Source organism: Dermacentor andersoni, chromosome 3 (genome assembly GCF_023375885.2).
Source record: "Dermacentor andersoni chromosome 3, qqDerAnde1_hic_scaffold, whole genome shotgun sequence".
NCBI classification, from domain to species: Eukaryota; Metazoa; Arthropoda; class Arachnida; order Ixodida; family Ixodidae; genus Dermacentor; species Dermacentor andersoni.
In genome coordinates this window covers 66,081,667-66,108,827 of record NC_092816.1, presented here as the reverse complement: position 1 = coordinate 66,108,827, position 27,161 = coordinate 66,081,667, and the positions used below count along the sequence as shown (strand labels likewise).

General features: G+C 46.2%; 1 protein-coding gene across 3 annotated transcripts in view; it reads left to right on the top strand.

The window, feature by feature from the left end:
* LOC126545971 (2',3'-cyclic-nucleotide 3'-phosphodiesterase-like) overlaps positions 1–27,161 on the top strand; it is a 52,809-nt gene that overhangs the window by 1,587 nt on the left and 24,061 nt on the right. For 2 of the 3 annotated variants that reach the window (XM_050194024.3, XM_055062470.2), the window contains one exon: positions 25,076–25,364. In XM_050194024.3, the coding sequence (XP_050049981.2) occupies positions 25,076–25,364 (289 nt within the window). Of the gene's footprint in view, positions 1–18,740; positions 19,036–25,075; positions 25,365–27,161 lie in introns of those variants that run through there. The other variant, XM_050194032.3, reaches the window with a different exon arrangement.

The following is a 27,161-nucleotide window of genomic DNA, read 5'->3' as shown; positions in this document are numbered from 1 at the left end:
CACATCCTCGAATTTTAGAAACGCGAAGACTGCCCTTGCAGCATCCAGTTCACAACTAAAACACTCCCACGTAGTTCAGGCACAATCGATGCAGCGGAAACCTGGTTTCTAGGAATAATAGTTACAAGTGTGAACTATAGACACAACGAGAATACATGATAAGTTCTGCAGAATTGTTAGAGCAGTTAACAATACACATCTATAAGAATAAGTCCAATATTTTATTTTTGTTTAGGGATAACACATCAACACTTTGTTGGTTGAAATAGTTAAGTAGGGAAGGTAGTGTGTGTTTAAGGCGTTGACAACCATAATTAGTACGTGAGAAAGGGATCTGCCATGGTGCCTGGTGACGATATGAATATGTGCTTCTATTTTCTTGTAAAGTTGCCAGGGTAAGTAATGAATCGAGTTTTTACTGCATAGCATTTTTATAACTTAGTAATGTTTTGAATTTATGTATGTCACGAGCTCCGATTATTCTGTTTTGTTGGAAAAGCTCTTGCGTATGCTCGAAAAAAGACACGTTCGCTATCGCCCGAATCGCTTTCTTTTGAAGTATTTGCAGTATTTGAATATATTGCGCTGTAGTGTTACCCCATATAAGTGAACAGTAACTGAGGTGTGAATGGAAAAAAGCATGATAAATGAGACGCTTAACTTGATAATGTAATGCACTTCGATTCCAATTTAACACACCAACAACTTTTCGTACCTTTGAGCAAACATGACTAACATGTTCATTCCAGGACATCTGCGCTGTGAATATTACGCCTAGGGTTTTTATGGATGATGCAATGTTAATTTTATATGGACCCAAAACAATATTATCTGGTAATTCAGTAGAACTTCCCGGAGCATGAAAAATAACGCATTTTGTTTTGGTTTCATTGAGGATGAGGCTGTTTGCCTTAGACCATGCTCGAAGTCCATAACAAACGGAACTTGCTATAGGCGTTATTTCTTTTAAATCTTTCCCTGTAAAGAAAACAGAGCAGTCATCTGCATACGCGACAAATTTACACATATCGCTTACTTGTACATTATCATTAATGTAATACAGGAAAAGTATCGGGCCAAGGATGCTACTTTGGGGCACACCCGCTGTCAAAGGTTTTATCTGCGATCTGTTCTCATTAATTTAAAAAAACTGATGTCGGCTTTCTAAATAGGATCGGGTAAGTTCGAGTGTTATTCCTCGGAATTAAGCCATATTGCACTCTAAGAACAGTTTACACCCTTTGGCGTGCCCCTTCTGCCACACAACGATAATCGTCATCTGCCTTGATGCGTTTCCTTTCTTTAACGCTGCGAGCCCGGAACTTCCCTGTAACGAACGGCACGCGCGTTATCAGAAGGGGCACTCCAAAGGGTGTAAACTGTTCTATGCTGATAACGCGCGTGCCGTTATCAGCATAGGAAACGCATCAAGGCAGATGACGATTATCGTCATCTGCCCTCGTGTGACACGTGTACTTATCTTTATCAGGCGACCACGTTTCGCCACCTAACAAATGTTATCGCACAGCGCGGGACGCGCCTGCATGTATCCGAAGTTTCTGGAAAGTGATGCTTCTATCCGCTGTCTGTTGTCGCCGAACCTTGTGTTATCTGATTTCATCGCCTGACGCGAATGGTGTAGAACTTTGTGGTAGGCACGCGGGTCCCAACGATTAGTCTGTGACATTCGACGACTGCTATATAAAAGCCGACGCGCTTGACCCGCTGATCAGAATTTCGACGATCGCCGACCGTGTTCGCCGTTATCGTTGTGCTATAAGTGTAGCCTGTTTTTGTGGGCACAGGTTCGCCCAATAAAAGTTAGTTTTGTCTTTCACAGTATTGCTACTGTGTTCTTCAACGTCACCACCACGTGACAATATTTTTCCAGCTTTATCAGCAGCAATTTATGGTTGACTCTATCAAAGGCTTTGCTGAAGTCTAAGTATAACCCTAAAGTCAGAATTTTTTTTTTTCAATGTTCTCTAGAATAAGCTACTTCTGTATACTTAAAGCAGTTACCGTAGACCGTTTTTTCTTAAACCCGTGTTGACAGTCGGTTAGCAAGCCATGTTTTTGCGAAAAATTATCAATACGAAAGTTAGCATTTTTTTCGAGTCCCTTTGATAGCACAGGAAGTATAGATACAGGTCGATAATTGTCAATGCTATTAATTAATTATTATTAATCATTTAATTGCTTGATTTAATATATATATATTCGCCTTACGTTTGTTGACCAACAAGCGCGTTTTGAACGGGCGCACTATAAACAAAAACATTGCACGAGATTACGCACGTACTGCATAGGATGATTTTTATATCAGCGATTCCAAGCATAGCAAGCGTCGCGTATGTGCTTTGAAAGAATTTCAGAGGTGACGTTGATGGATGCCAAAGGGGGTTAAAAATTTTTATTTTAAGCCCTTCATGTAACTTGCTAATGCGGGTTGGAGCCAGGCGTTTATATCATTAATATGTCGATTATATACATCCGTCCCAAATTTTTGCGTAGAAATACATTGGTGCGGCACATTAATTAAGGAATGGCATCTAGAGGCTGGCCTATACACTTTCATAACGCAATAGATGTGCTCCGCAATTGCAGCTTGTTCCTCAAAGCTACCAAATAAAAGGAACTCAAGTAATCATAGCCACCTGTACCGTTCAGTAGTTCTCACTACAGAGCTCTCACTATCCACCTTATATCGTCCACCGCTGATATATTACGCTGCGAAATAATTTTTTTGTAACTCTCTACTTCAGCGTCCCCAAGGAAAAAAAAAAACTTGGCAGTCGCTGCAGCGACTGCTGCCCGTAGTGAAATACTTCCGCTTAAAGTAAATCACGTGAACCAATATTTCATTCGCTTTTCTTTTTCTTGCCGATTGTATTACTTTGACCTGCCCAAAATACAGCGTTGTCTCCCCCCCCCCCCCCCCCCCCCCCCCCCCTCCTTATTTTTTTGCTTCTGTAGATAGTATTTCCACTTTTCAGCATTGACGTGAAAGCGCCAGCGATTATAAGGGCGTTGTGGAGTTGCATGCAGTTGCTAAGATTATTAGTTGCGTTCAGTTCACACTTCAATTAGTACAGCTAACCTAACCGTTCCAAACCAAGCGGTAAGGATGCGTCACGTCCACGACCTACTGTATAACAGTAGGTAATGGTCACGTCATTCGTCAGGGAAAACTAAACACAAGAACAAACCTTGCGAAGTTCTGTTTTCTCGTACCTGATTTTTTTCCGTGAGAACTTTCACATGTGAAGTCTTCTTTTGCCTCTTTTGCCATGCATTCGCCTTTGCAGGCTTTTTCGCCAGCCGCTGTCTTGACTTGCTCCTTTCGGCGTCAGCTCGCCTTTTTGCTTCATCAGCAGCCCGCTTCACTGGCGCTGACTGACAATGTGCCAGTAACTTGCGGATGCCCTGCGGTTGAGTTTTCGTTCTAAATAAGTGCAGTGCAGTTACACCGGGTCACGGGTAGTTTCGAAATCGAGAGCACGCTCGGCGTCCGCAACATACAGGTGCATATTAGCAAACAAACAACCACAGAGAGAGAGAGAGCCGTCTCTGTGTGCGCTCTCTCTGTGGTTGTTTGTTTGCGCAGTTATAAAACTGTTCACTAATATGGGCCAACTGGGCTCACGATGGGCTCACGATGTGGCCGTGAGGCTTGGCCTTCCGGTCCCAACGTGGGAGCGGCCCGCTTAGTGATTAATTATCACTACTTGCAGGACCACATAAAGTTTTCCTTCCTTCCTTCCTTCCCAACAAAAAGTTCTTCTAAGAGACACTGGTGCATGTGGGCGGATATGCCGATATACTTCCAAGGCACGTAAACGTTTCGAGTCACTTCTATCCTGCTGTGACCTTAACGTTCACACTTGAGAAATGGCAATCGGGCGGAAAAGCCAAAGCGACCGGAAAATCTTTTGCGCACACGTACAAGATGTTCACATTTGTTTCGCCACTGCAGCGGAGACCACTGCCGCTTTCGCCCACATCCATCTAAAGCGTACGTTTGTCCGCATGGTGGCGCTGTTCATCACACTATTTCAATACATACGTTCATTCATTGACCCATCAGTTACTAAAAGCTATCATTTCGCGCAACTGCGCGTGTCGTTTTTAACTTTCGTCTACCATGGAAGATAAACAAGACATAGTTTCGATAGCTTTAGCTAGTTGCTTTTCCTAAAAATAAACAACGAAAAATGTTAAATTTTACGACCGGATGTTTACATGCTAGTGCAGCTTCCAGTGAAGCGGAACCGTCTTCCACTTCGCCGTGGCGAAAAAGCCGGTCCGAGACCAATTTTTTCTCCGCCTAGGCGGGCGGATTTTGTCAATTTTTTTCCCGCTTCCGCCTGCTCCGAGACCGTGAACGTAGCCTAAAAGGTGCTGTCGGGGGCACTGTCGAAACTCCGTCATAATTAGCGCACACTATCGTACGGAGTGCTATCAAAAATGTTGCTCGAGACTGGCTCCGTTTCCAGGAAAGTAATTTATTGTAGCGCATTCAAACACTTTCACGACCTTTGGAATAATCCCATTGCGCATGCAAAACAGCGCTCCCAGCGATCCTGCCCCTTTGCTAATACGTTTTGGAAGCGTCTTTTCCGGAACTACTTGAGCACCTTCTTCGACTCGGACTTGTTTTCAGCAATAGTGTCAGAACAGCGACCTTTTTGAGCTCGATCTTAATTTTGGGTAAAAAAAAAAAGCAAAATTAAGCGGGAGTGAAACCTGGCGACTAACCAGTGTCTTTTACGTCGGCGATCATCGCTATATCGGCGAAACTTAGGTGTACGGGCGCGACTCTCGAGACGAAGCAACAGTTGTCGCAGTATAGAAAATCCCAACGTTTCCACTACCGAAAAAAAGTCGCTGCGCAAGTCTGCCTCTTTCGACGTTCACGGCATTTTGCATCAGGATAGTGTCCCGAATGGCCAGACCATCCACGCTGGGTTGTTGTTGTTGTTGTTTTTGTTTTTTTTAACTGCCTCGTTTTAAGTCGTCTGAGGAAGGACATTCGGCGAGAATGGCCCACTTAGGGGCGCACGAGGAGGCGGATGTCACACGACAATGCACCATGTCACAGATATGGTTGATTTTCGGCGTGTTATCGACTGTTGGTGTTCGACATGTTATCGTAGATGGAGCGTCACCTGCAGTTAAGCGGTCTGCCGGTTTTCTTTTTTCCCCGTCGTCTGACGGCGACAAATTGTAAGTTGAGCATTTCGAAATACCATCAACACAGGTGCTCGTAGTTAGGCACATTAACGAACATTGGTGCTAACGTTTTCTGCCGTTGTCATTAACATAACAAACTACAGGCATTACCGTTGAGCTTGAAATGCGTGTACTGTATCTGAAGCTCGATATGGGGCGATTACGAAACTATACTTATAAGCAAACACGAAGAAGAATGAGATGCTGACCCGCCTTAGTTTAGCAGCCTGTAGATCACTACATATATATATATATATATATATATATATATATATATATATATATATATATATATATATATATATAAACTTCCTACCACTCATTATAAGGGAAGCACGGGAAAAAAAATGGTTGTGCAGTAGCGTACCGTCCATTGACCTGGAGCGGTATTTTCGGGTGATCACTTTCCCGAGATTTGACGTGACTGGTCACCCTGCGCATCGGTGACAACGTATCTCTCGAAGCTGTGCCTATAGACAGCGTACTTGACACTATATATGCGAGGAGCGCTGTCGGCCGTAGGCGCCGACGCATCTGTCGCCAAATCACGCGAAATCTCGCTGGGTGACGGTATCTCTGAAAGTGATCGCTCGAAAATACCGGGCCTGATGAACGTTTTCACAAACCCATAAAGAGCGTTACGGAACCGCGGTATACAGTTCCTTGTTAGAACAATGCTTATACATGTCAACAAAGAAATTCGAAACGAACGAGGTCTGATAGGAGTTAAATTACAAGCCAGCTATCGTAAACCTGTGAGAGTTCTCTACAGTGTGTCTATATGAAGAGTTAACTAATGTATCGAAGTATACCTTAAGATACAAATAGCGAGTATTCTATCGGATGCGTACAATTGATCCACTAGTATCTTGTATCTGTATTTCGGATACTTATCGCCTCAGTATCTTGTACCTGTATCGTGATATAATTTCAAAGTACCTTTGCCCAGTCGTGCCTAAAAATAGAGATACATGGATGCACGCGTTAGGGAAACCCAGGTGGTCAGAATTAATTCAGTCCCCCAGAATTCAATTTTTAAGCCTAGCACAGCTGGCTTTATTATTACAATTACTTTTTGAAGTGGCTTTTCTGCTGCCGGTCGGGCAGGGTTATGCCGGTTCATCTGAAGATGAACAGGTGTACACTGAGCGGATTCCACGTGCGGCGTGCCGTTTGTTGGTATCAGTTTCTCGTGCTAAATGATCTCATAAGACCGCATCACACTAGCAACGAAGCAGGTCGATTCAACCTAGGGAAAAGCTGAGCGGTATGCACACCGGCCTAACGCTGCTCGACTGGCAGCAGAATAACCTCTTCAAAAAGTAATAGTAATAATAAAGCCAACTGTGCTAGGCCTAAAAACTAAATTCAAGGGGTTCTACGTGCCGACACCAATATGATGATTGGGGCACGCCATATAACGGGGGGGGGGGGGGGGGGGGGATTAATTTCGACCACCTGGGGTAAAGAACCCGCACACGGTTTTCGCGTTGCGGGCCACATCGAAATGGGGCCGCCACCGCAGCCGGGATTCGATCCCGCGGCCTCGTGCTTATAGCAGCGCGCTGTGCTATCGGTCGGTGCGATCGACAATATCGCACCTTAATTATCCTGACATACAGCATTAAGTATAGTCACCTTGCATGAGAACTTGAGAAGTGAGCGTTGTGCCTGTATATGCAAACATTTTACACGCTGGAGACTCGGACGATGCTCCTCCCTGCAGAGCCGAAGCCTTTGCCGACGCACGTTGCGCCGTACACACGCAAGGCAACACGCATATGGGTGATGGCTTGCACATGCGTCCACGACAGGGGGCGAACGTAGGCACATTTGTTCGTGAAGCGCCATTGCCACGATTGATGCAAATCGAATAACAGATCGAGCAGGTCACTCGTGCAACCGGGCAAGAGCGTTCACGCGAAGTCGCCCAGGCGCGGCAAAAGACCCCGCGGTCGCTTTTGCAACGCCCCTGCTCTTCGCGCCTTTCTCTGATTTCCCTGTCTAATCTCTAGGAAACATTGGTGCGAGGACGCGGTACGTAATCGCTTTTGAGAGGATGGAAGTCGTCGTCGGCTGCAGAATTTCCTGGCCGGGAGAGGGAGTCGTGCATATTTGCGACAGGATGAACAAAGGCGCCGGTTTGTCGCAGACCGGCTTGCGCAGAGCCGATTCAGCACGAATGCGAGGTATAAAAGGAGAAGCAGAAACAGGTTTATCAAAGATATGTGTTGTGGAATCTCTTTAACCGCGTATGTTTGAGGAGTTTTAAAGCGAAGGTTTCTTTGCCTCTTCCTTCGACTTTTGTGCTGCTCCTGCTGTGTTAATGCAATTCGCTTCGGGAGGTGGTTCAGAGCGTGTATATATATGGCAGGAGCGTGACAGAGAGGAAAGTCGACGCGAGAAACTTGTTTCGACTTTCCCATCGCGTGACATGTGCATGCACAATGCCCTCTGGAGCTCTCTGGGTACCGCCACATTAGCCTCTTGACAGCTGTAATTATCCGTGACCCCCCCCCCCCCCCTCAAAAGCATTGCAGAAACTGCAGCACTTACCTTTCTAATAGCGTGGAAGTCCAGAGGGAAGCTATATAGGATGGTAGTTCCAATAGAGGGGTAGAGGGCGGGAGTGCGGAAGAGGGAAAAGACGTGAGAAAGCAAGGAAACAGCGGTTGCGGGCCAGCTGAAGGTACGGTACGGTACAGTTCTGCTATTTTTGAAAATAAACGCCATGCAAATTCGTCAGGCGGACAACTTATGCAGAGCGTGCAGACGCAAAGCCGCATTAAAACACCGTAAGGTGCGACACTGCGGAAGTGGTCCACGTCAAATCAACGCTTCTGTGGCCGCCGCGATAGCTTGACGACGGTGGCATTACGCGAGGTCGCGGGTTCAATCCAGACAGTGGCAGCCGCATTTCGAAGGGAGCGAAATGCAAAAAAAAAAAAAAAAAGCTAGTGCACTTAAATTTAGGTGCGCGCTAAAGAACACCAAAAAGTAAAAACTCATCCCGAGTCCGCCGCTATGTCGTACCTCGCAATGCGATCGTAGTTTTGGCACGTACAGCCCTATAATTCAATTAAAATGTAACACTTCTGCCACGATGCTACCTGCCATCCGAGGCGATGATAATGCTGAACGCTTTCGGAGATTATGAACTACGGGGCACAACATCTCAAGCAGGCACGTCTCCCTGCGTGTTCATGTGTACTACGCAGACAAATAGCAGTGGTGCACGCAAGCTAACGCTTAACATCAACTCGCCACTCTCGCGTTGGACTAAACGCTAAGGAAATTGCGCATTTGCCTTTAACGTCACCACTGATTATCGTCAATGAAAGCAGGCAGCATAGAAAGCTTCGCTTACGTCGATTCCAACAGCACGTGAGAGCCGGATATTTCTTTTTTTTTTTTCGCATAAGTCAAATCCACCTAAATAGAATTTGAGGAAAACGCGAAAGTGTGTTACCGGACTGAAATGCAACGATATTTAAATGTATTATGCGATTTTTTTTACATGTCAGCTAGAACAACTTAACAGCAATGAGCAATTATGCAGCATATCTGACCGACGTTGGGATGGAAACTTGGGTTTGGCTTCTTTCGAATTACAACAGTGGACTCCATATGGTTTTGGTCCGAAAAGTTTGTGGGAAACTACTTTTAAAAACGCTTCGGTGCGATTTCAGTATAATAACCAATCGAGCATTGGCAATTAGGGGTACTGATATGCTTCATAAACACCGGGAATCACATATATAGGGGAGGTTTGTCTTCTTCAAAGCATAAGCATCCTTTTTTGTATTATCTCACTATTTCTTTTTTTCATGAGCACAACTAAAGGCAGTAACAATATAATCGACACAACTTGCTATGAAACTGCGATATGCTGGCTCATTCACATTGTTTGGAAAGCGCTCCCTTATTAGTTGGACGAATGTGGCTCGTTTTGATCCTTACACTAGCCGGATCTGGCGTATTTTTTATTGGAAATAAGATCTGCGCACATAGTTCGCTTGCGTTATTTGACCCATTTCGCGACACTTTTTCAAGAGGAAAGTTGCCTTCTTTTTCTTGTCATTGCAGTTCTAGTGGCATAGTTTCGGTTTGTGGATTTGGCTCATTTCGAGAAAGAAAAAACAACTCGTTTATATATTTATTGTGCTTAAATTCCCCATGCAGCGCAGTACTGGACGCTCTAGTGGAGAACTCATTACATGAGCAACTTATGCCCCCACGCGTCTATAATTCGACCGCCGCAGCTGGTAGTCGAACCCGCGACCTCGTAACCATCTGAGCTGGCAAGTTAAGAATGATCGCGCGAATTCATATAGCACGTAGTGGTTCCGTTTTGTTTGATTTTTTTTTTTTCTGATAAGCATCGGACCGTTCGGAAACGCCTGAACGTAAAATAGGGAAAGTACAGTAATACCCCTGTCACACGGGCAATCCAAGTGCACACTGAGCGAGTGCACTTGGCCGCTAGTGTCATTCTCGGGCTGCCACACGGGAATGCTTAGTGACGCTTCAGAGCGCACTCGGCTGCGAAGTATGTAGCCTCGTTAGTAATGAGTAAACAATAAATAAATATTGAAAGTAGAGTCAGGAGCAACTCTTAAAGGGACACTAAAGGGAAAAATGATTTCTTCTGCATCAGTAAATTACCGTTCTACAACACCAAAAACACCACTCCACAACGATAAGACGTTTGGTAATCCAGAAAAAGCGCAAGAACGAAATACGGGTGGCGACGCCTACTTAAGTTCTCGCGCCTGGGGGCTGTGACGTCTTGGATTTTGATGGCATCTTCTAGGGCCTACTAATTATATATAGCGGTATAGATTGACTACATTGTGTTCTAAAGGAACCAAATATTAAACATGGCAAGTTTCGGGAACCTTTGTTCAGCCACCGCGGCCCAAATACGAAAACATACTTTGGAATCCCTGACGCCACGCTGACGTACAGGCGCTGGGGTTTCGGCGCGAAATTCAAATACTGATACTTGGACCTTCATTTTCTCATCTAATAATCAAACTATTTTTTTTAAATGACTGCCTGCAGGGTTCTCAGACCATGTTTCATTAGTCTAAACTGATTTATTGTTTCGCTTTAGTGTCCCTTTAAATTGCTGATGTCACAAGCTAATAAAATGTGCCCCACTGCAAAAAAAAAAAAAATAATACAGCGAAGGACTACTCTCGCTCTCGGGCTGTTTGCAAATATATGCATTGCTTTCTGACTCCCGATCGCCATCGCCACCAATTCCTTATCGTGTAGCAATGCGCCTCCACAATGTCACTCAGCGCGCTGAAGTGCGCCTGCTCAAAGTGCACTTTAGTTTTCCCGTGTGAATGGGGTATTGAGTCAACAGTTTTACTGGTGGTTATGCGGACTTCGAGCATGTCCTGTGGGGCTGCGCCTGTGCCGGTGCCCCTTTCACCCAAGAGGAAATGATAAAGCGCATTAGGGCCTAGGACCAGACCTCTCAAATCCTGGTTGTCCAGAGGGCCCGCGAGAGGACCATCAGGTTTCACCTGATGGTCCCCGAGTGGGCCTAGCCAGGTGACGTTGAGTTTACTCGCGTCTGTTGTGGACCAAGTAAAGTTCTTTCACTCACTCGTATGCATACCTGCAGCTACAACTTCCCCGAATTTTTTTCGTTAAGCTTCAGGATTAAGGCTCGTTCTGCTATTTTACGAATGTCGCATCAAGCTTTACGGCAAATATGCTTTTGAATGATGGGACGGCGCCATATTGCGAAAAAAAAAACTATTCAGACCAATAAGAAATTGTGTGCGCCTCTGCGCCGCCCTCTTCGCGACTGTCCGAGACGTCATATGCCAGTGGGGTTAGTTCCTTCGATAAACCTTATTCGTGCGAGTTCCTAAAGCGGGCCAAACCGGTAACAGCAAAGTGACCGAAGCCGTTACTGCGGTCTAACAAGATGTGTTACTTGTCGGTCTGTGCTGCTGAAAGTTTGCTGCTGCTTTTGTGCCGTGTCTGAAGGTAATTCATCGGTAATAAAGTGTGTACAGTAAGGTCTCGTTAATTCGAAGTTGTAAAAGCCAAGGAAGATTTCGAGATGAACGGAAATTCCAGATAAGCGAATTCACGAAAATATAAGACCCTGGCCGGGCATACACCACATATCGATTCTTTCGATATAGACGCCAATAGCCGCTAGATTTCTCGCGCATGATCAAATTTCTCGTAAAATCATTTCGAGATAGGTAAAAAATGCATCGAGTTGACGCCGGGTTCTGAAAAAAAAATTTCAACTTAGCCGATATTTTGAGATATCACAGTTCGAGTTAACTGATGATGTATTCAACAAGATGTGTGCGCTCATGGCAAATATTAAAAAAAATATTGCCTCTAGTTAACGTTGATTAAATGCAATGTCTTCTACACTACACGCATGCGTCTGCATAGTGTGAGACGAGTAAGGAACAGCATTTTTGCAGAAAACCCTGCGTCCAGTGTCCGGCGTCGAATATCGCTTCGGCTAAATGATTTTCGAACCACCTATACCCAGGCCATCCATGTGACTCAAAGAATTTACTGAACTAATTGAATTTCACAAGCTAAAATGCGTGGGAAAACCGTAAACTATGACATACACACAACCTACAGACATGACAGCTCTCGTATTGTAATTTGACTGTACGAGAAAAAAATTATTCTATTACGCGAAAACTCAAACAAACCCATTTTCCAGCGTTTCCACAATTCACAGAGCGACCGCGGCGTCTACCATTTGCGCACGCAGGCGCGTGGGTGTCTCAGGGGCCACGGAGCGGAGCGCCCGGTTCCTTGCAATACCTCCAGCTGGCGCTCGCCTCCGCCGCATCGCGGCCTACGCAAGAGGCCGTGTTTCTACTACAAAGCCCGCCTTCGTGCATAGCGTTCGTAGCCAGCGTTTCCCGCTAAACATTACGGTTACATACACTCCAGTTGCCGGGAAGCGTGAGAAGCAGTCAGACATATTTGAATGCTATCGCGTTCCACTCTTAAACGCGAAGCTTAAGCGTCCTCCAAATTTTTGCTCACGACTTATGTTCGGTGTGCTTTCAAGCATTAACCACTATTTTCAGTAAATTGTGTGTTAACAAAAATTACATTATGGGGTTGTACGTGCCAAAACCACTTTCTGATTATGGGGCACGCTGTAGTGGGGGACTCCAGAAATTTGGACCGCCTGGGGTTCTTTAGTGCACCTAAATCTAAGTACACGGGTGTTTTCTCATTTCGCCCCCATCAAAGTGCGGCCGCCGTGGCCAAATTGCGCATTCGTATTTTAACGCGACAGCGTTAAGGAGCTCGTGTCGCAGAAAAGCCTGTGTTAGTCGGTGTCGGCGGCGTTGGTCGTGAGCGAAAAATACCGGAAGGCAATAAATAAAAACTTGCAAGATGGGCTGGGTGGGAATCGAACCTGGGTCTCCGGAGTGCGAGACGGAGACGTGACCATTAAGCCATGAGTTCAACCGTTCAAAAAGGGACAAAAACGCCTATGGTAACTTTTCTATGCAAATGAGGGGCGGTACCTTTACTAGTACAAATGTGAATAACGCCCACCATTCGCCATAAAAACGCGTAAACCCACAAAAGAGGAATGAAATAAGGTGTATTTTACAGGTAGCCTATGCGATACACCTCTCCTTTACTTGGCAAACAAAGAACCACTTCAAATGGACTCGCGCAGTAAGAACACTGCCAAGAACAAGTAAAGAAGCGAAAGTGTAAAATAAAGATTACTTTAGTAGAATAGAACTTTAAAAAAAACAGCAGTTGGCAACAAAGGCACACGGACCGCGCGGAGTTGTTACTTTGCTAGCCAATATCACAGAAGCAAACAAAATCGTCGTCATGCGGTCTTTTCAAAATGGCATCGTACTTGATACTTACGGAGCGTCTGCTGTTCTTGAAGAGTCTCTTCATCGGCGGAAGCAATGAGGTGTGCAACAGACATGGACAAAATGTATGGAGTCTGAGCATTTCGCTCTTCAAAAGTGTGCGGTGCAGTTCATTTCACCGCTGAACCCGTTTTACTCATGAAACTTCACTGCCAACTGAAGTGAAACTTCTCAACAAATAGTTGTAGCCAAGCAAGCATGTTATTTCAGTTCAATAACGAATTAAGCATTCGCTATCCCACTATAGTAGGCGAGGGGAAAGGTACAAAATTACGCGCTAATAATTTTATTTTTGTAGTTACCGCCTTTTTTGGGTAAAAGAAGAGGTTTGAAGTATATACGAATTATTTGCAGCCTCGCGGAGGAACAGTGGCTGGCGGTTATGAGGGCGTGGGCGGGGCTTCATTGCAGACTTATGAGGAAGCTTTAGCTCGGGTGCTCCTATATAAATACATGTAAAAGGAGAATTCGTTTTTCTCAGCACCAGCTGCGCCAAATTTGACGAGGTTTGTTGCATTTAAAAGAAAAACTTAAACTCTAGTGACTGTTGGTTTCGAACTTTTGCTTTATATTGTCAATTTCTTATTAAAAATTATCAAAAATCGAAAATTTTCAGAAAACGAGACTATCACGTTTACAACTCTGTCCTTCGGCAACGAAGAATGGTATCACAATCCTCTGAATTGCATCTAATAGTACATTTAAAGCGGACAAAAGTGATATGTTACATATGAATCTCAAAAAATTTAATAATATGGAAATACACCTTTTGCTGAACCCTTATAAACAACGTAACAAATGCACATAATATGTAAAATGATATATCAAATTTGTCCACTTTGAATGGTCTAATCGATGCCGTTTACAGAACCACGACATCTGTTCTTGATGGAGAGCTATGGATTTGTAAACTTCGTGCTTCTGTTTTTTTTTTTTCGAACTGTAGAATATTTGAAAATCTTATTTAACAAAATTCAGGCACTAAATCGAGATTCCGCTTCAAACAGTCACTATAATTTAACTGCATCTCTCAAATACAACAAATTTCATTAAAATCGGTCGAGGGATTATCTCAGAAAAACGTTTTTGCGTTTTACGTGTATTTGAATAGGCGGCCTCGGAGTTGGGCCCGAGCTAAAGCCTCCTCTTAAATTGTATCCGGCTGTAGTAGCGTTTTTTTAATTATCTCTGGAAGAAATATACAGAAATATATATTTGCAGAACAATCACAGTTCTTTTGGATCCCTCATTTACTGCTCTAACAAGTTAAGTGCCACAACCGACTCGTATTGTTATTTGGGAAGTTACGTAACGATGCGTGGCCGCCAGTAGCGTACAACCGCGTATGGCGCAGGAAGCCGCGACTCTACACGTACTGCGCCCACCGCGGAAGGTTAGAAAAACATCTACATAAGCACAGTAGGGAAGTGGCAACGTTAAGCGGCTCGAATGATAACTGTAGAAGCGTCGTTCAGAACACACGGAATTGTCCTCCACTTCCGGCGGCGTTTTCTCTACTTCCTTTTTAAATAAAAAGATGTTGATCGATGAATATTTTAATAAACAACGGCTAAATTTGTTATTTTCGCTTTTCCTTCCTGTTTGGCTGTTGCCTTGGCTCTCTCCCTTAGTAGATCGCTTAATTTCTCAAATCCTTGCGACTCTTGTTTCCAGTTGGCGATGTTGCACGAAAATTTAAGAGCTGTACAATTAGGGGAAAAAACCAGACGAGTTATGAGGTGACAGTCATATTGCCTATGAGTTTGCCTATGAGGTGACAGTCTATGCCTATGAGAACCCGATGTGTCACCGAATATCAAGCTCTTCCAACACGGCGGCCTTGCCGCGACGCAGTCGGCTTGGAAGTTATATGGCGGTGGCCGCTCAGTGTTGCCAGTCAAATCCCGACCTTTGCGGTACTCTGAAATTTTTTCCAGTGACTCTAGCCATGAGTCGCCTTGCGCGCCACCTATTAGCGGCGAGAATTTGGAGTGGCGCCCTCTCGCGAGTGACGTCACAGCCAGGACGCCGCTCGCTGCGGCTCGCTCGGCTGCCGCGCGCGCTCGTTCCCTTCGTGTATGCCTGGCGTGTGGGTGGGTCGAGCCGTACTTATTGAATGGTATGTCGGCTTCTTTCTGCTGCCATGTCTGAATCACAGTTTCTTCTCCAAAAGCGCGTGAGTCGAGAAAATTTACGGCTTGGATATCGCAAGCTATGTAGCGTTGAAAAGGTCTACTGGTATTACAATGCACATATGCGCTTTATCTGACCATAAATTTTGCGTATAAAGAATGTGTGCAAATTCAACACGCGAAGTTGGTCATACTTGACCAACTTATGGAAATGGTCATACTTGACTATTTCTTATGAAAAAGCTTGCTGCTACTTTCACAAACCCTCTATGAAACAGGCCTCCAAAAAACGAATTGCTAATGGCTGCTAACACGACGGCGCGTGATGTAGAGTATTTACATAGTTAATTCACAAATACCATAGTAGCAATCACTTGAGAGAAAAGTTTCGTGGTTAAGATCAAGAGCCAATCAATTGCAAGAGATGAAATGTTTCATGGTGGCCCTCAGTAGCCTTTATCAACAGTGTGGCACACCCCTCACGCAACGGTAGCATCCGACTGTCGGTATGGCAGGCGCCCATTGTCCGCGAAACCCAACAGTTCACTGCAACTTCGAATTGAAACCATAAAGCATTTTTTACAGCGCCAGTTGGAATGCCTAAAGTATTCTCGAGCTACAACAGCGCAGCTTAGATTGCTTAGAAAAGGAAAATTCAAGCACCTTGTCCAACGTTGTTTAATTATACAAACGGAGAACTATTCGCTCCGTTGGTACATAAAGGAGAACCTCGCAAACCTTCGTAAAGAAAACACCACAGCCTTACATATTTCACTTGATTTTGACCCTCCACTGGGGAGTTATGATACTTTCAATTGACGCTTCGACTTCTTTCTGACTGCAACCATACGGTCCAAAAGGCATATTTCACTAAAAAATTTGGGCCGAGCAGCCTGTGTCATTTCGCCAGGTTCGTCATGTATATTCCTCAAGCAACAAGCACCAGTAAATTTCTCAAGTGATCGAGTTGAACATGTAGCTCGGAAAATGGAATATATATTGGTACATTCCTTTTCGTATTCTGCAAATAGCTGTAAGCCTTCATTAGCTTTACTTGAAATCACCGCCACTTAATATAAACACGTGAAGAACCGCCTAATTTTGAGAAGCAGACAAAGAAGAAAGTAGTGATTGTAGAATCTCAACTGCAGTGTTAGTTATGTCCTCATGTTACTGCCGAGCGTTTCTCTGAAGAAATGCGAAAATTCGATATTATACCATGAACCACTCGTCGTGAGCAAACCTGTTTTAGTGGTTTAAAATCAAAGTAACTGTTGTAGAAGTTCTAGTGCAGAAGTCGTTTGTGATGTACTTGTTGCACCGCAGCAGGTATGTTGTCATAACTGGATTCTTATGTACTACGTTTTTGCGGTTGTGGATCCGCGCATGAAAAACCCGCAATAGGCTGGTGTGCGCTCCTTCGGCTGGCACTGTAGCGTTGCCTTTGAGAGCTACATTGTCGTCTAAGAAATGAGCTCTTTAAATAAATTTTCGCGAATGAAGAAGTCGTAAAAATATATTGGAGACGGCCGCCATAAGTACACAAGCAGAGATAACGACGGCGAAGAAACGAAAATTCAAAAGACTAGCGCAAAATAGCACGGACAAAGACAGAGAAGACGACAGGACGAGCGCTGTCTTCTCTGTCTTTGTCCCTGATATTTTGCGCTAGTCTTTCGAATAATGATGGCACACCAACTGGCCCAGCTTTCTGCCTTGATACCCGGATACCGCCCGAACTTTAGTCACTGTACTGTTGGAATCTCAGCGCTGACGCCCGTTGTTGCAAATGGGTCGCAAGCCCCAAGGGTAGCGTTGGCCTGGCGGCCTGGGGCACAACTGGAAGCATCCGAAGGTCCCGGTAAAGCATGAGTCGACTGCTAACAGAACAACTTGTTTATTCTAGCATCGCAGAAGAGCGGCCGGTCAGGTCGACTGAAGTGGAGAGACGGGAGAGCACGTTACTCAACAGAAGAAATCGGAGCCTCTCTCGGCGTCCGGGGGCAGCTGCTTTTATAGTCTCGGAGTCGAGGGCAAGAGGGAACGCCTGATAGAGGCCCACGTGACGCGCGGCACGGACAGGCTGAGAGACACGTTGGGACGAGTGTAGTGACGCATCCGCCGGCCGGGCGCCGGTCAGACCTCCTCGCTTCACACTTGGGGAGCTCCTCTCCCCGGCTGCCGCGCTTTGACAAGCGTGGGCACACACACACACACGCACACACGAAGACACGTGGCACTGAAACACGCCTGGACGCGCTTGGCGGGGAGGCTTTGCGGCAGCTCCGAACGGGCCAAAATGTCCGCCGCTTTGAACGAAGCCCCGGCGTCCGTTGCATCCGCGCCGGCTATACCGCGCGTCGTAGGCGAAACGTAACAGTACCCGAACTGTAGCAGACGACAGGCGCGAGTCCGTGCCCTGACGTCACGCGAACGGCGCTCGCAGCGCCCCTGTAGTTCGTTCTCAGGGCTAATAGGCGACGGAACTTGCGAATACCGCACTGTTCGCTGGCCACCCCAATACGCACTTCTTCAAGTGCAGGCAGAACGCATCGAGGCCCCGCTGTTGAGCGTAGAGAGCCACATAGAGAAAACCGGCTGGACTCGCAGAATACTTCGCATTAAAAGAACATCGCGGGAGCGCAACAGCCTTAATTGTCCCTACGGGTGCACCGGAACGGAATACAAGCAAGGAAAGCAGACAGCACGGGCGCTGGTTCTCCGCATTCTAAAGTTCTAACTCACTCACTCACTCACTCACTCACTCACTCACTGTACGTTACTTCCACAGGGTGATAATTGCGTCGTTTTTTTTTTCTCAGTTTCGGTATACTGCGTAGTAAGCACTATAGTTTCGGTATGAAAAACATCGATTTTTGCGAGCTCTTTGCGACGGATTGAACTGCATTTCAAGCGTAATATTTTGCACATAGGCTACCGCATGTCTAAGCTATCTAAAACTAGGCTTTTTGCGCGGTCGAAAATTTCGTTCGCCTTTAAATTGCCTCCTGTTTTTCAAGGACGGCTGGCCCGCAAAAACAGGAGAAATCTCCAAGATTCGAAATTTCGAGAAATTGAACTTTTTGGTAGGGGAAGGGGGGGGGGGGATGTGGAGTGTTGCGCAGCGAGAACATCCTACTCAAGTACTTTACGAAATTGAGGAACTATATTAAATATACTTAATTATTTTTTTTACGAACATTGTACATGTCTGCCAAGTTTCAGCATTCTGCGAACATCTATTTAGAGTTGAGGCAATGGGTAAATCGTTAATTCACGCGTATCTTGCCTATCTTTTGTATGATGTACGAACTCACACAGTCGAAAACAGCAGGAGCACATTCGCGAAGCGCGCTCGGCGTCGGACGCGGCAGCGAGTAATACATCTAGAGGCGAATGTGCGAGTCGTCAAGCCATAGACAATGGAAAATCGTAATCGGCCGTACTGAGAAACAGTGAGGGGGGCGGGGGTAAACCGGTGCAACATATCTTACGCAGATAACGTTCGCCCATATAAGCGCTGTTCAAGCTGGACACCCGCTTCATACTCGTGATTTCGCTTTGTCACGAAGGTTTCACTGGGTTCCCCTGCAGCTGTCACGTGCAACATCCCGCGGTAGTTGTCATATGTCATTCTCGCACGAACGCCGGGAGCAGCGGTTCGTCAACTCCGGACTGGAATTTTCGGCTCAAGGGCCAGGCGACCGAAATGGCATCGAGTCGCAAATGTTTCACCGATGAACTACCATTCTCCGGTATGGACATTTGTAGTATGAATGCGTTGTTGTTAAAAAGATAACTTTCTTTGGCCTAGATACGCTTGGCGCCTTATGCGCTGCTGCTTCCTCCATGACGGCGTCACATAGCAACAATTGAATTGGAGAGTGAGCGGGATTAATAAGATAGAAGTTACTAGACAGCTTTAGTTTAGCGCGTGTTTAGCGGAATAGCGGGATCAAGAAATGCGCATGGCATTTCGATGCGCATTACGATATTGCCATTTTCAAGTTGCTTTGATAGTCCGGTCTCCGGTCGGGTGGTTCAGTTTGCTTAGAAACTCATCAGTAATTTTAAATATCCATTAACCGAGGTACCGAAACGGATAGCTGCTTTGTTTGACGTCACAATGAGTCAAGCACGTCAGATCCTACACTACCGTATAATGCCGTGCTAAACAGGACATGTGGTGCTAACGCCCCCCACCCCCTCAAAAAAAAAAAAAAAAAAAGCGAAGCTGGCGATGTCTTCTGATGATACGGGGAGCTTTTCCAGCTCTTTCGAACTAGACAGCGGCGATATTAGTGGCGATATGAGCGCTCAAGGTTAGTCGTTTGCTTTTGAACCGCCGCCGCCACCGCGCGCAGCAACTGACGTGCCCAAGCTCAACGCATTGTGCTGCGGCAAGACAGAGATGGACCGGTTATCACGCCTTTCAAAACAATGATTGTCGGACGTCGTCTCGTAGAAAAAAATTCGCACTTTCGCCCGAAAGGCGAAGCACTAATTGCGATAGCAAATTAGTACATAGCTGTACGAAGAAGGATAGCAGTTTTATCGGCAGTATAAGCTTGTAAACATTCGCTTACTAACTAAATTAACAATGATAGAATGTGTAAACGTAACTCAACGAGGACGTAGAAAGAAACATACGCAGAGACAGCGCTGTCTTTATCTGTCTGCTTCTTTGCACGCCCTTATTCAATCGCGCTTACACATTCTGTGATGGATTTTAACCAACTATAGCCCGTCAACGTGTTTTAACTAAATTAACCAGCACAGTGCTACGCGCGCACAGGTAAACAGGAACATACATCGCTCGATGAAAGCGGAAACTGTCTGAAAACGCTGGAGTAAGGAATCGCGGCAGCAGCCGCGAGCCAATTGACCTCCGTGCATCTGTCACTTCAACGCGAACGAAACGTCGAACGCACAGCGCATACGAAGCTACCGGCACTGCGCGCACTCTGGAAACATTGCAGATCGCTTTGAAGATGAGGCCCACGTGGGCGCGCACTTAAGCCACGTCGCAGATCGCTTTCAAGACGCACGAGCGCCGGGAAAGCTTCCCTACGGCGATCAAGGCAGAAAGCTGGGCTAGTTGGTGCGTCATCATTAATCAAAAGACTAGCGCATGTAACAGGGACACAGGCAGAGAAGACGACAGGACAAGCCCTACGGCGTCCGCCAAAGGTATCCAATACGGCGTCCGCGATTCGCCTGCCCAACGCCGTAGTAGACGCCGCAGTTGTTTCTACTCTGTACGGAGCGGCGGGCGAGGAGGACACATCGATGCGCCGTACCAGCCCAACACCTCTCTCTAGAGGGTGTTGACCAGCCGCCGGAGAAGAACCCCCCCCCCCCCTCATCACCTGACCCCCGGCCTCGCGCACGACAGGAGAGGGCACGCATCCGGCCCGCGTTCCTCGCCCACGCACGCGAAATTAAGCTGCGTTCGCCGGCTCACCCTCACACGCGTTCATACGGCGCGCGGCGACAGTTTTAACGCCCTTAGACTTTATACCGAACTTCACAAACTTCACGGCGAAGGCAGAAAGCAGAAATGCGCCTAGAGTGACCATATAATTGCTCTCGCAATAAAAACCGCCAGCTTTGCCGTTTCTGAGCGAAGTGGCGGTGTAGATTGACGTCACAAACCCAATGTGTCCTGTAAAAAGTCGTACATTCGTGGGCATGAGTCGGGAACACTCAACCAATCTTAAATTTATTCTTAGGAAAGCTAAATGACTTTCAGCCATATCATTTGCGACAGATAATGAGAGTGTAAAGTATAACCTATGTTCAATATTTTATTAAGGTCGGTACACATCAAAGATCGCCGGAGTTGCATTTTTATGTAAAACATGGCAGCAGTCCAGGCCGCCCACTTCCAACTGAATTTGGCGTTGCTTTTGTAGAATTCACTTCGTTCGTCGCAAGTGACTATGTGAACAGTTTTCGCTTAGCCTTAGGCCTTTTCGACGACAGAGCATTATGGATAACCATGCAGAGTTTTCGAACGCATCGAAACTTTATGGTGATGATGTAATGTGGCTTAACCCTTTGCAACGTGCAGGGATGTCACGAAAAAGAACACATTAAATAGACATGCAGAAACATTCAGGATGGCAGCGCCACTATCGACGAAGTAGGAAGATAGGTGCGTCGCCGTGCGGCCTCTGAGATTGGGAGATCTCGGAGGCCATTGTCGACAGCTTGTGCTGCATGTGCTGATTTCGCGGCGGATCGGCAGACCTGCAGAATACACTGTGCAATGCGCTCCCGGTGCTTTACTCCCAGCTTTCATTGCGCTGCCTCTCACACTTTTTGGACGCACACGCAAAGCTTGATGATTAGATAGTATCACTAAGGTGCGCGCTATCTATATGCAAAATTCAAAGCATAATGGAATGCGTCCCGCACATAAACTGTGCTGCCACACTATACTTAAACTGTCTTTCTGCAGAGTTCGTTTGTGAAAAAGTAACGTTAATGTTAAACTAAAATGTGTCTATAGCGACGAAGATAGAAGTTACGGGACACGTTCACAGCCATAATTCAATGCGTGTTTCGTACTGTGATGCCGTGGCGCATTTCTACGACGTCAAGCACATTGTATCTAGTGAGTGTGACATTTTAAGGCTGAATAAAACATGCTCTGCCTCAGCCACGCTGCATAGCTGGAGTGCGCCAAGTGTGTTCGCTTTCCAGAGCTACCGTGGCTGTGCATGTGAGCGTTTGTTATTGAGATCTGACTCACTCTTTTTCTTTTTCATACTTCGTCATGTTGCCTTGCTGGCTCGTGAAAGATTCGCCAACGAAAATAGTGGACGACGGAGCTTGGAATTTACAGTGTAATGCTAGATTGCTATTCCCCACTTCAAACGGACTCTTTAGTAGTCAGGTGCCTAAATCTGCCTAATTTTGCACTCCCGTCGGCATAATTATCAGTTTAAAATTGCATCTATTAAGGCACCAAGATGAGGGCTCACTTGTTCTAACATTGACATTGTGTTTGTTTTCCCTCATATACGTTGCCGAGAACCAATCTTTGTGATTTGGAGGCTTAGTGCAGTAAATTACGGAGATATCTGAAGCGTGGCTGCCTGTAAAGTTATAATTCCCAGAAGTCTTAATGAGCGGGAAAACCATTTAGTATAAGTCAGTGGGATGGCTTAACAAAACTTAACAGTTACGAAGAGTACATGTGAAATGTGAGTGGTAAGCGTGAAGGCTGGTCCACAGGTCATACCCCCCAGCAGACAGTCTACTAGCACTTCTTCGTCTCTCTCTTGAGTGCATGGTTCTGTCCAAATACATTGCAACAATACTGTGGTGGGAGGCTTGCAATAACAGTAACTTCGCAAAACAAGAGATAAGACATCCTAAAGCCCCTTAAACTTCGTAAAGTATAGCACCATGCTTTGAAGAATGCCGCCTCCTCCTTGCGTACTCTGGCCGAGGCCAGCGCCGCATCCCTATTGGCCTAATAGCATCACGTGGGCGCTCGCGCCGGCTTCGTTTGTTTAGTCGTGCTTCAGCACCATTTTCACTCGAGAAGCGTCTATGGAGTGGCGAGGAGCGCACGTTGGCGTCGTAGCAGTGAAGGAGGCGCCACAGTCAAGGAGGGAGCGTGAAAGAGAGGAGAAACGAGGAGGAGTGAAGGCGGAGGAGGAGTGTCGCTACTTTTCGAAGTTCAAGGGGTTTTAAGACATCCCCAACCCTCTCTTTGGTCCCGCTTCGAGAAACCGCACCCCGTAATGAGTAACTGAGCACGCCACTAGTACCATCTCCAAGGTGTGTGAAAGGGAGCTCGGGGATCTAAAGGCTCAATGCAACAACTTTCAAGAACTTTTCCTTCTCCAAAATGGTCCAAGTACGAGAAGGTATACTTCGAATTTCGCATCATCACACAGAACTATGGGCGTTAAGGTTCCGGCGCAAAATTCAATGCACAGTAGTTTTGGCTTCGTTCTCTCCACAGGCCAGGCCTTCAGCCATCTTGTGCCAAATAATTTGACATAGAACAGCTTTGAAATAATAAGAGTATAGGCATGTTTGAGTTTCTCTACGTGGCCACGCTGGAATGCCAGCACAGTGCTATCTATATAGCTTTCCAGCATGAACAACCAAGTAAAGTGATGCAGGAGATGCATAATTCATATAGTCCAGCACGGTGTCGGAAAGATTGCAGCTCCGACTATTAGAACTTGTCACAACCCGTTGAAACTTGTTGAATGTCGTTGTTGTCACAATTGATAAAACGTCGGATCACATGCATAATCATACTAGTGTCTTCCGAATGGAAAGCATGGGTGCGTCAAACTTATCTCCTCGCACGTCGAAAAGATTGCTCTTAATGCGATGCGACTTACCTGTGATTTCAACTGCAGCGACCACAGAAACCGGTCCCGAGTGGGTGCTGCGGCAGGTAGCGTGGCGGAATTCGCACTTGGGAAATTTCGCAGCGGCACTGCATGCATTTGGCCAATGGCAGCATGGTGCGAAATACACGTTGATGTGTCGACGGTAGAGTGGTGCAGTATGGTCATTTGGTATCTGCAGATGCTTATAGGCAGAACGTGTGAAACAAGCCTTTCATGACAGCGCTGCACGACGCTGCTCATTGGATTGTTTTTCATCGCAGAGTTGCAGCTTGTAGTACACTTAACCCACGATATAACAAACTTCAGTTCACCCGCGCGCTCACCCGTGCAGGGTGAGCGCGCGGTAACGTGATCCAATGCATGCTATAGACGGAGTGGGCAGGTGAGCATGCGTCTCCTCTAGGCGGGCCGTGGCTTCACACTGGCAAAGTGCATACTTATGGCATCTTCGCCTGGCCGTTTCGGAGCGCTCTAAACCGCTCTCACTAGCGGCGTTGTCTTCAGCTGCTTGAAAGAGGGTGCGCCCCTTGCATTCGGCTGGTTCTTTTCGAAAGATCACTCAATCTCCTCCATCATTGATTGCTCTGAGCTGCTCCGAGCCCTTTCGTCAGAGTAGTTGTTGAGATTGAGAGCATTTCCGGCAACGTCGTCACACTGTCACAACAGTGTCGCAGCTGTTGGCGATGGTCCACCTTAACCTAGGCAACCTAGACCACTGCATGCTGGCATCTCAACGAATGCTTGCCCCACTGACGTGTCCACCAGTTCTCCTGGCAGCACCGGGAGCTTCGGATAGATGAAACATCGGACATAGGCAGTAGCGACGTGGTTTCGCATCTGCCATTTCCTCCTCTGAGAGCTAGTCACATGTTCAGCTTACGTGCTTGTCCCCTCTAGCTACTTCCGAGTTCGTGGAATGCCGGATCTGCCAGACTCTTGTTGGGGGAATAGAGGGATTCAGTCGAAGATACCATTAGTGTCCACGGCTGCATTGGAATGAACGCGAAACTTGTACACTTCACTTTACAGCGCTAACGTCAAGATATCGTTGTCATTGCAAGAAATCATATCTGGTCACCGAATCTCAAATTCAACAAGAGGATAAGTTTTTTTTTTTTGCATTGAAATCCTTTTTTTTTTTTCTTTGGCCTGGTACCTTGGAAATCTTTATTGCCCCTTCCAGGTAGGAAAAATTTGTTGGTGACTGTAGTTACTTGCATGAAAAAATTTTAATTTCTACATAACGAAGTGCTCATGTAACCGAGTTCGTTATATTGAGGTTTAACTGTACATGCTTGTAATTGTGCATCACGTCGAATCGTTTTTTTTGGCACATCATATATGGTATGTTTGACCTAAAACACGCGCCACGTAGCTGAGCTCCCATGCGTGCGATCGATCCAATCTACAGGTGGTCATGGGAGCAAGACGCTGTTCACGGATGACATCGACGTCCTGGACGTGGTGGACTTCCCCTGCCTTGTGGACGATGACACAATGGAATTCCTGCGCAGCCATGGCCGCATCTTGTTCTTGTCGCGTGGCCCTCCGGGCTCGGGTAAAGGGACCGTGGCCTCGCGACTGCACGAGCTGTACCCGGGCAGCCGCCTATACTGGGCGGACAAGATGTTCCTCACACCCATGGCTCCGCCCAGGACCAAGAAGACTCTGGAGCAGTCGCACAATCTCTGCAAGCAAAAGTATGATGCGCCTGAAGAAAAAAGCACTTGAGTTGCCTTTGGAAGTTCTTTAAGGGAAGGTTTTAGAACTTCAAAAATTAGTTTCACACCAGTTGATGTTTCTGGGCGAAATTTGTGGTTCAGTTACGATATGGTGAAATGGGTGTCAACATGAAACAATACCTTTATATCCGCAAATTTCTCTCGCATCTTATGCCAGCCTGCAAACAGTCAGTATCCATTGCAGCGAAAGTGTGGGAAATATGGGGTTCTCCTCCGTACTCTTGGGACAAAGGAACGACAACACAGTAGTGCAAACAATCACAAGGGCATTTATTGCACTTTTCATAGATAAATGCCTGCTAGCCGAGTTGCCATCCGCAAAACATGCCGATGGGCGCGCGACAAATCTAGAAGTCCGACTCACCGCGACCGGAAAACGAGCGAATATGTTCGCCTCGTGCTGGATCCCAACGCCTGGTCGTTCGCGTGTACGGTCACGCGAATGGTGTCCAAGGCGGCCACGCGAGACGGTCTCGCAGAAGCATGGTCCGCCGCGCGCGCGCGGAATGTCCACGCTGTTCGCCGACCCGCCGGGAAAGAGGAAGCGCCTTGTCTTCCGGCGCCCAAGTAACCTCGCCTGTCGGCGGCGTTAGCAGCTGCGCAACACTAGCGCCATCTCTCGCACTGCGCTTCAACCACTCCGACCGCCGCGGGCGCCAGGCCACGCGGCGGGCGAAGCCGCCCTGCAGGAGACGCGCTATGCGGGAAAAACATCAGGGGACGCGCGAGAGTCGCGCATCCCCACAAAAGCCATTGCAATTTTCGCACGGTAATGGGTGCAGCCTCCAAAGTTAAATTTCTTGGGGTGTTCGCGATCAGAAGACTCCATGTGCATGCAGAGCATTGTTTTTTGGGTTCGAGAAGGTGGCACACCTACATTTTTTCCTTCTTTACTTTCTTTTATTAGGAAGCCCTCACAAAATCGGGCCTTCTCTCTCTTAAGCATCCCATTCTGATTTACTAGCTCAGATTTGGTGTCGCGGAATGGCGATAATGGGCTAGAAAGGATCAAGACTAACACGTTTAACGGGCCTCCTCACAAACCAGATGACGCCAAAATTTTAGGTTATACAATGGAAGTTGTAAAGTGTTGTCCCGGGGAGCGCCTTTCTGCAAGAATCTTTAAGGTCTGTTTAGTTGCAGCCGAAATAGAAGCAAATGAAAACCAAGACATAGCAATTAATTTACCCTTCACAGAGCAGCTCTTTCCTTTTGCATCGATCAGCTCCCGCAAGTGACATGGGAAAGGAGAATTAGTTTTTCTCGGCAACCAATGCTCTGAATTTGATGGATTTGTTGTATTCAAAAGAAAAAAGTTAAAATCTAGTGGCTGGAGGAGGAAGCGAATTTTTCTATTTAGGCCATCAGTTTGTTAACAAACATTGTCGAAAAATGTGAATTTTTAGAAAACACAACTATCAGGTTTACAACTCTAACTCGACAATGAAAAATGATATCGCAATTCTGTGAATTACATGTAATAGTACATTTAAGACTGACAGGATTGATGCATTATACCACTAATGTGTGAGTATGACTTCTGCAAGACCCTCGTAAACATTGTAACAAAGTCACGTAAAATAAAAATGTATCAAATTTGTACACTTTGCATGTTTTAACATATGACTCTTACAGAACTTCGACATCTGTTCTTGGTGCAGAGTTACTAATTTGTAAACTTGGTGCTTAAATTTTTTTTTCGAACTTAGGAATTATCTGCAATTCTTTCGAAATAAATTCAGGCTCCTAATCGAA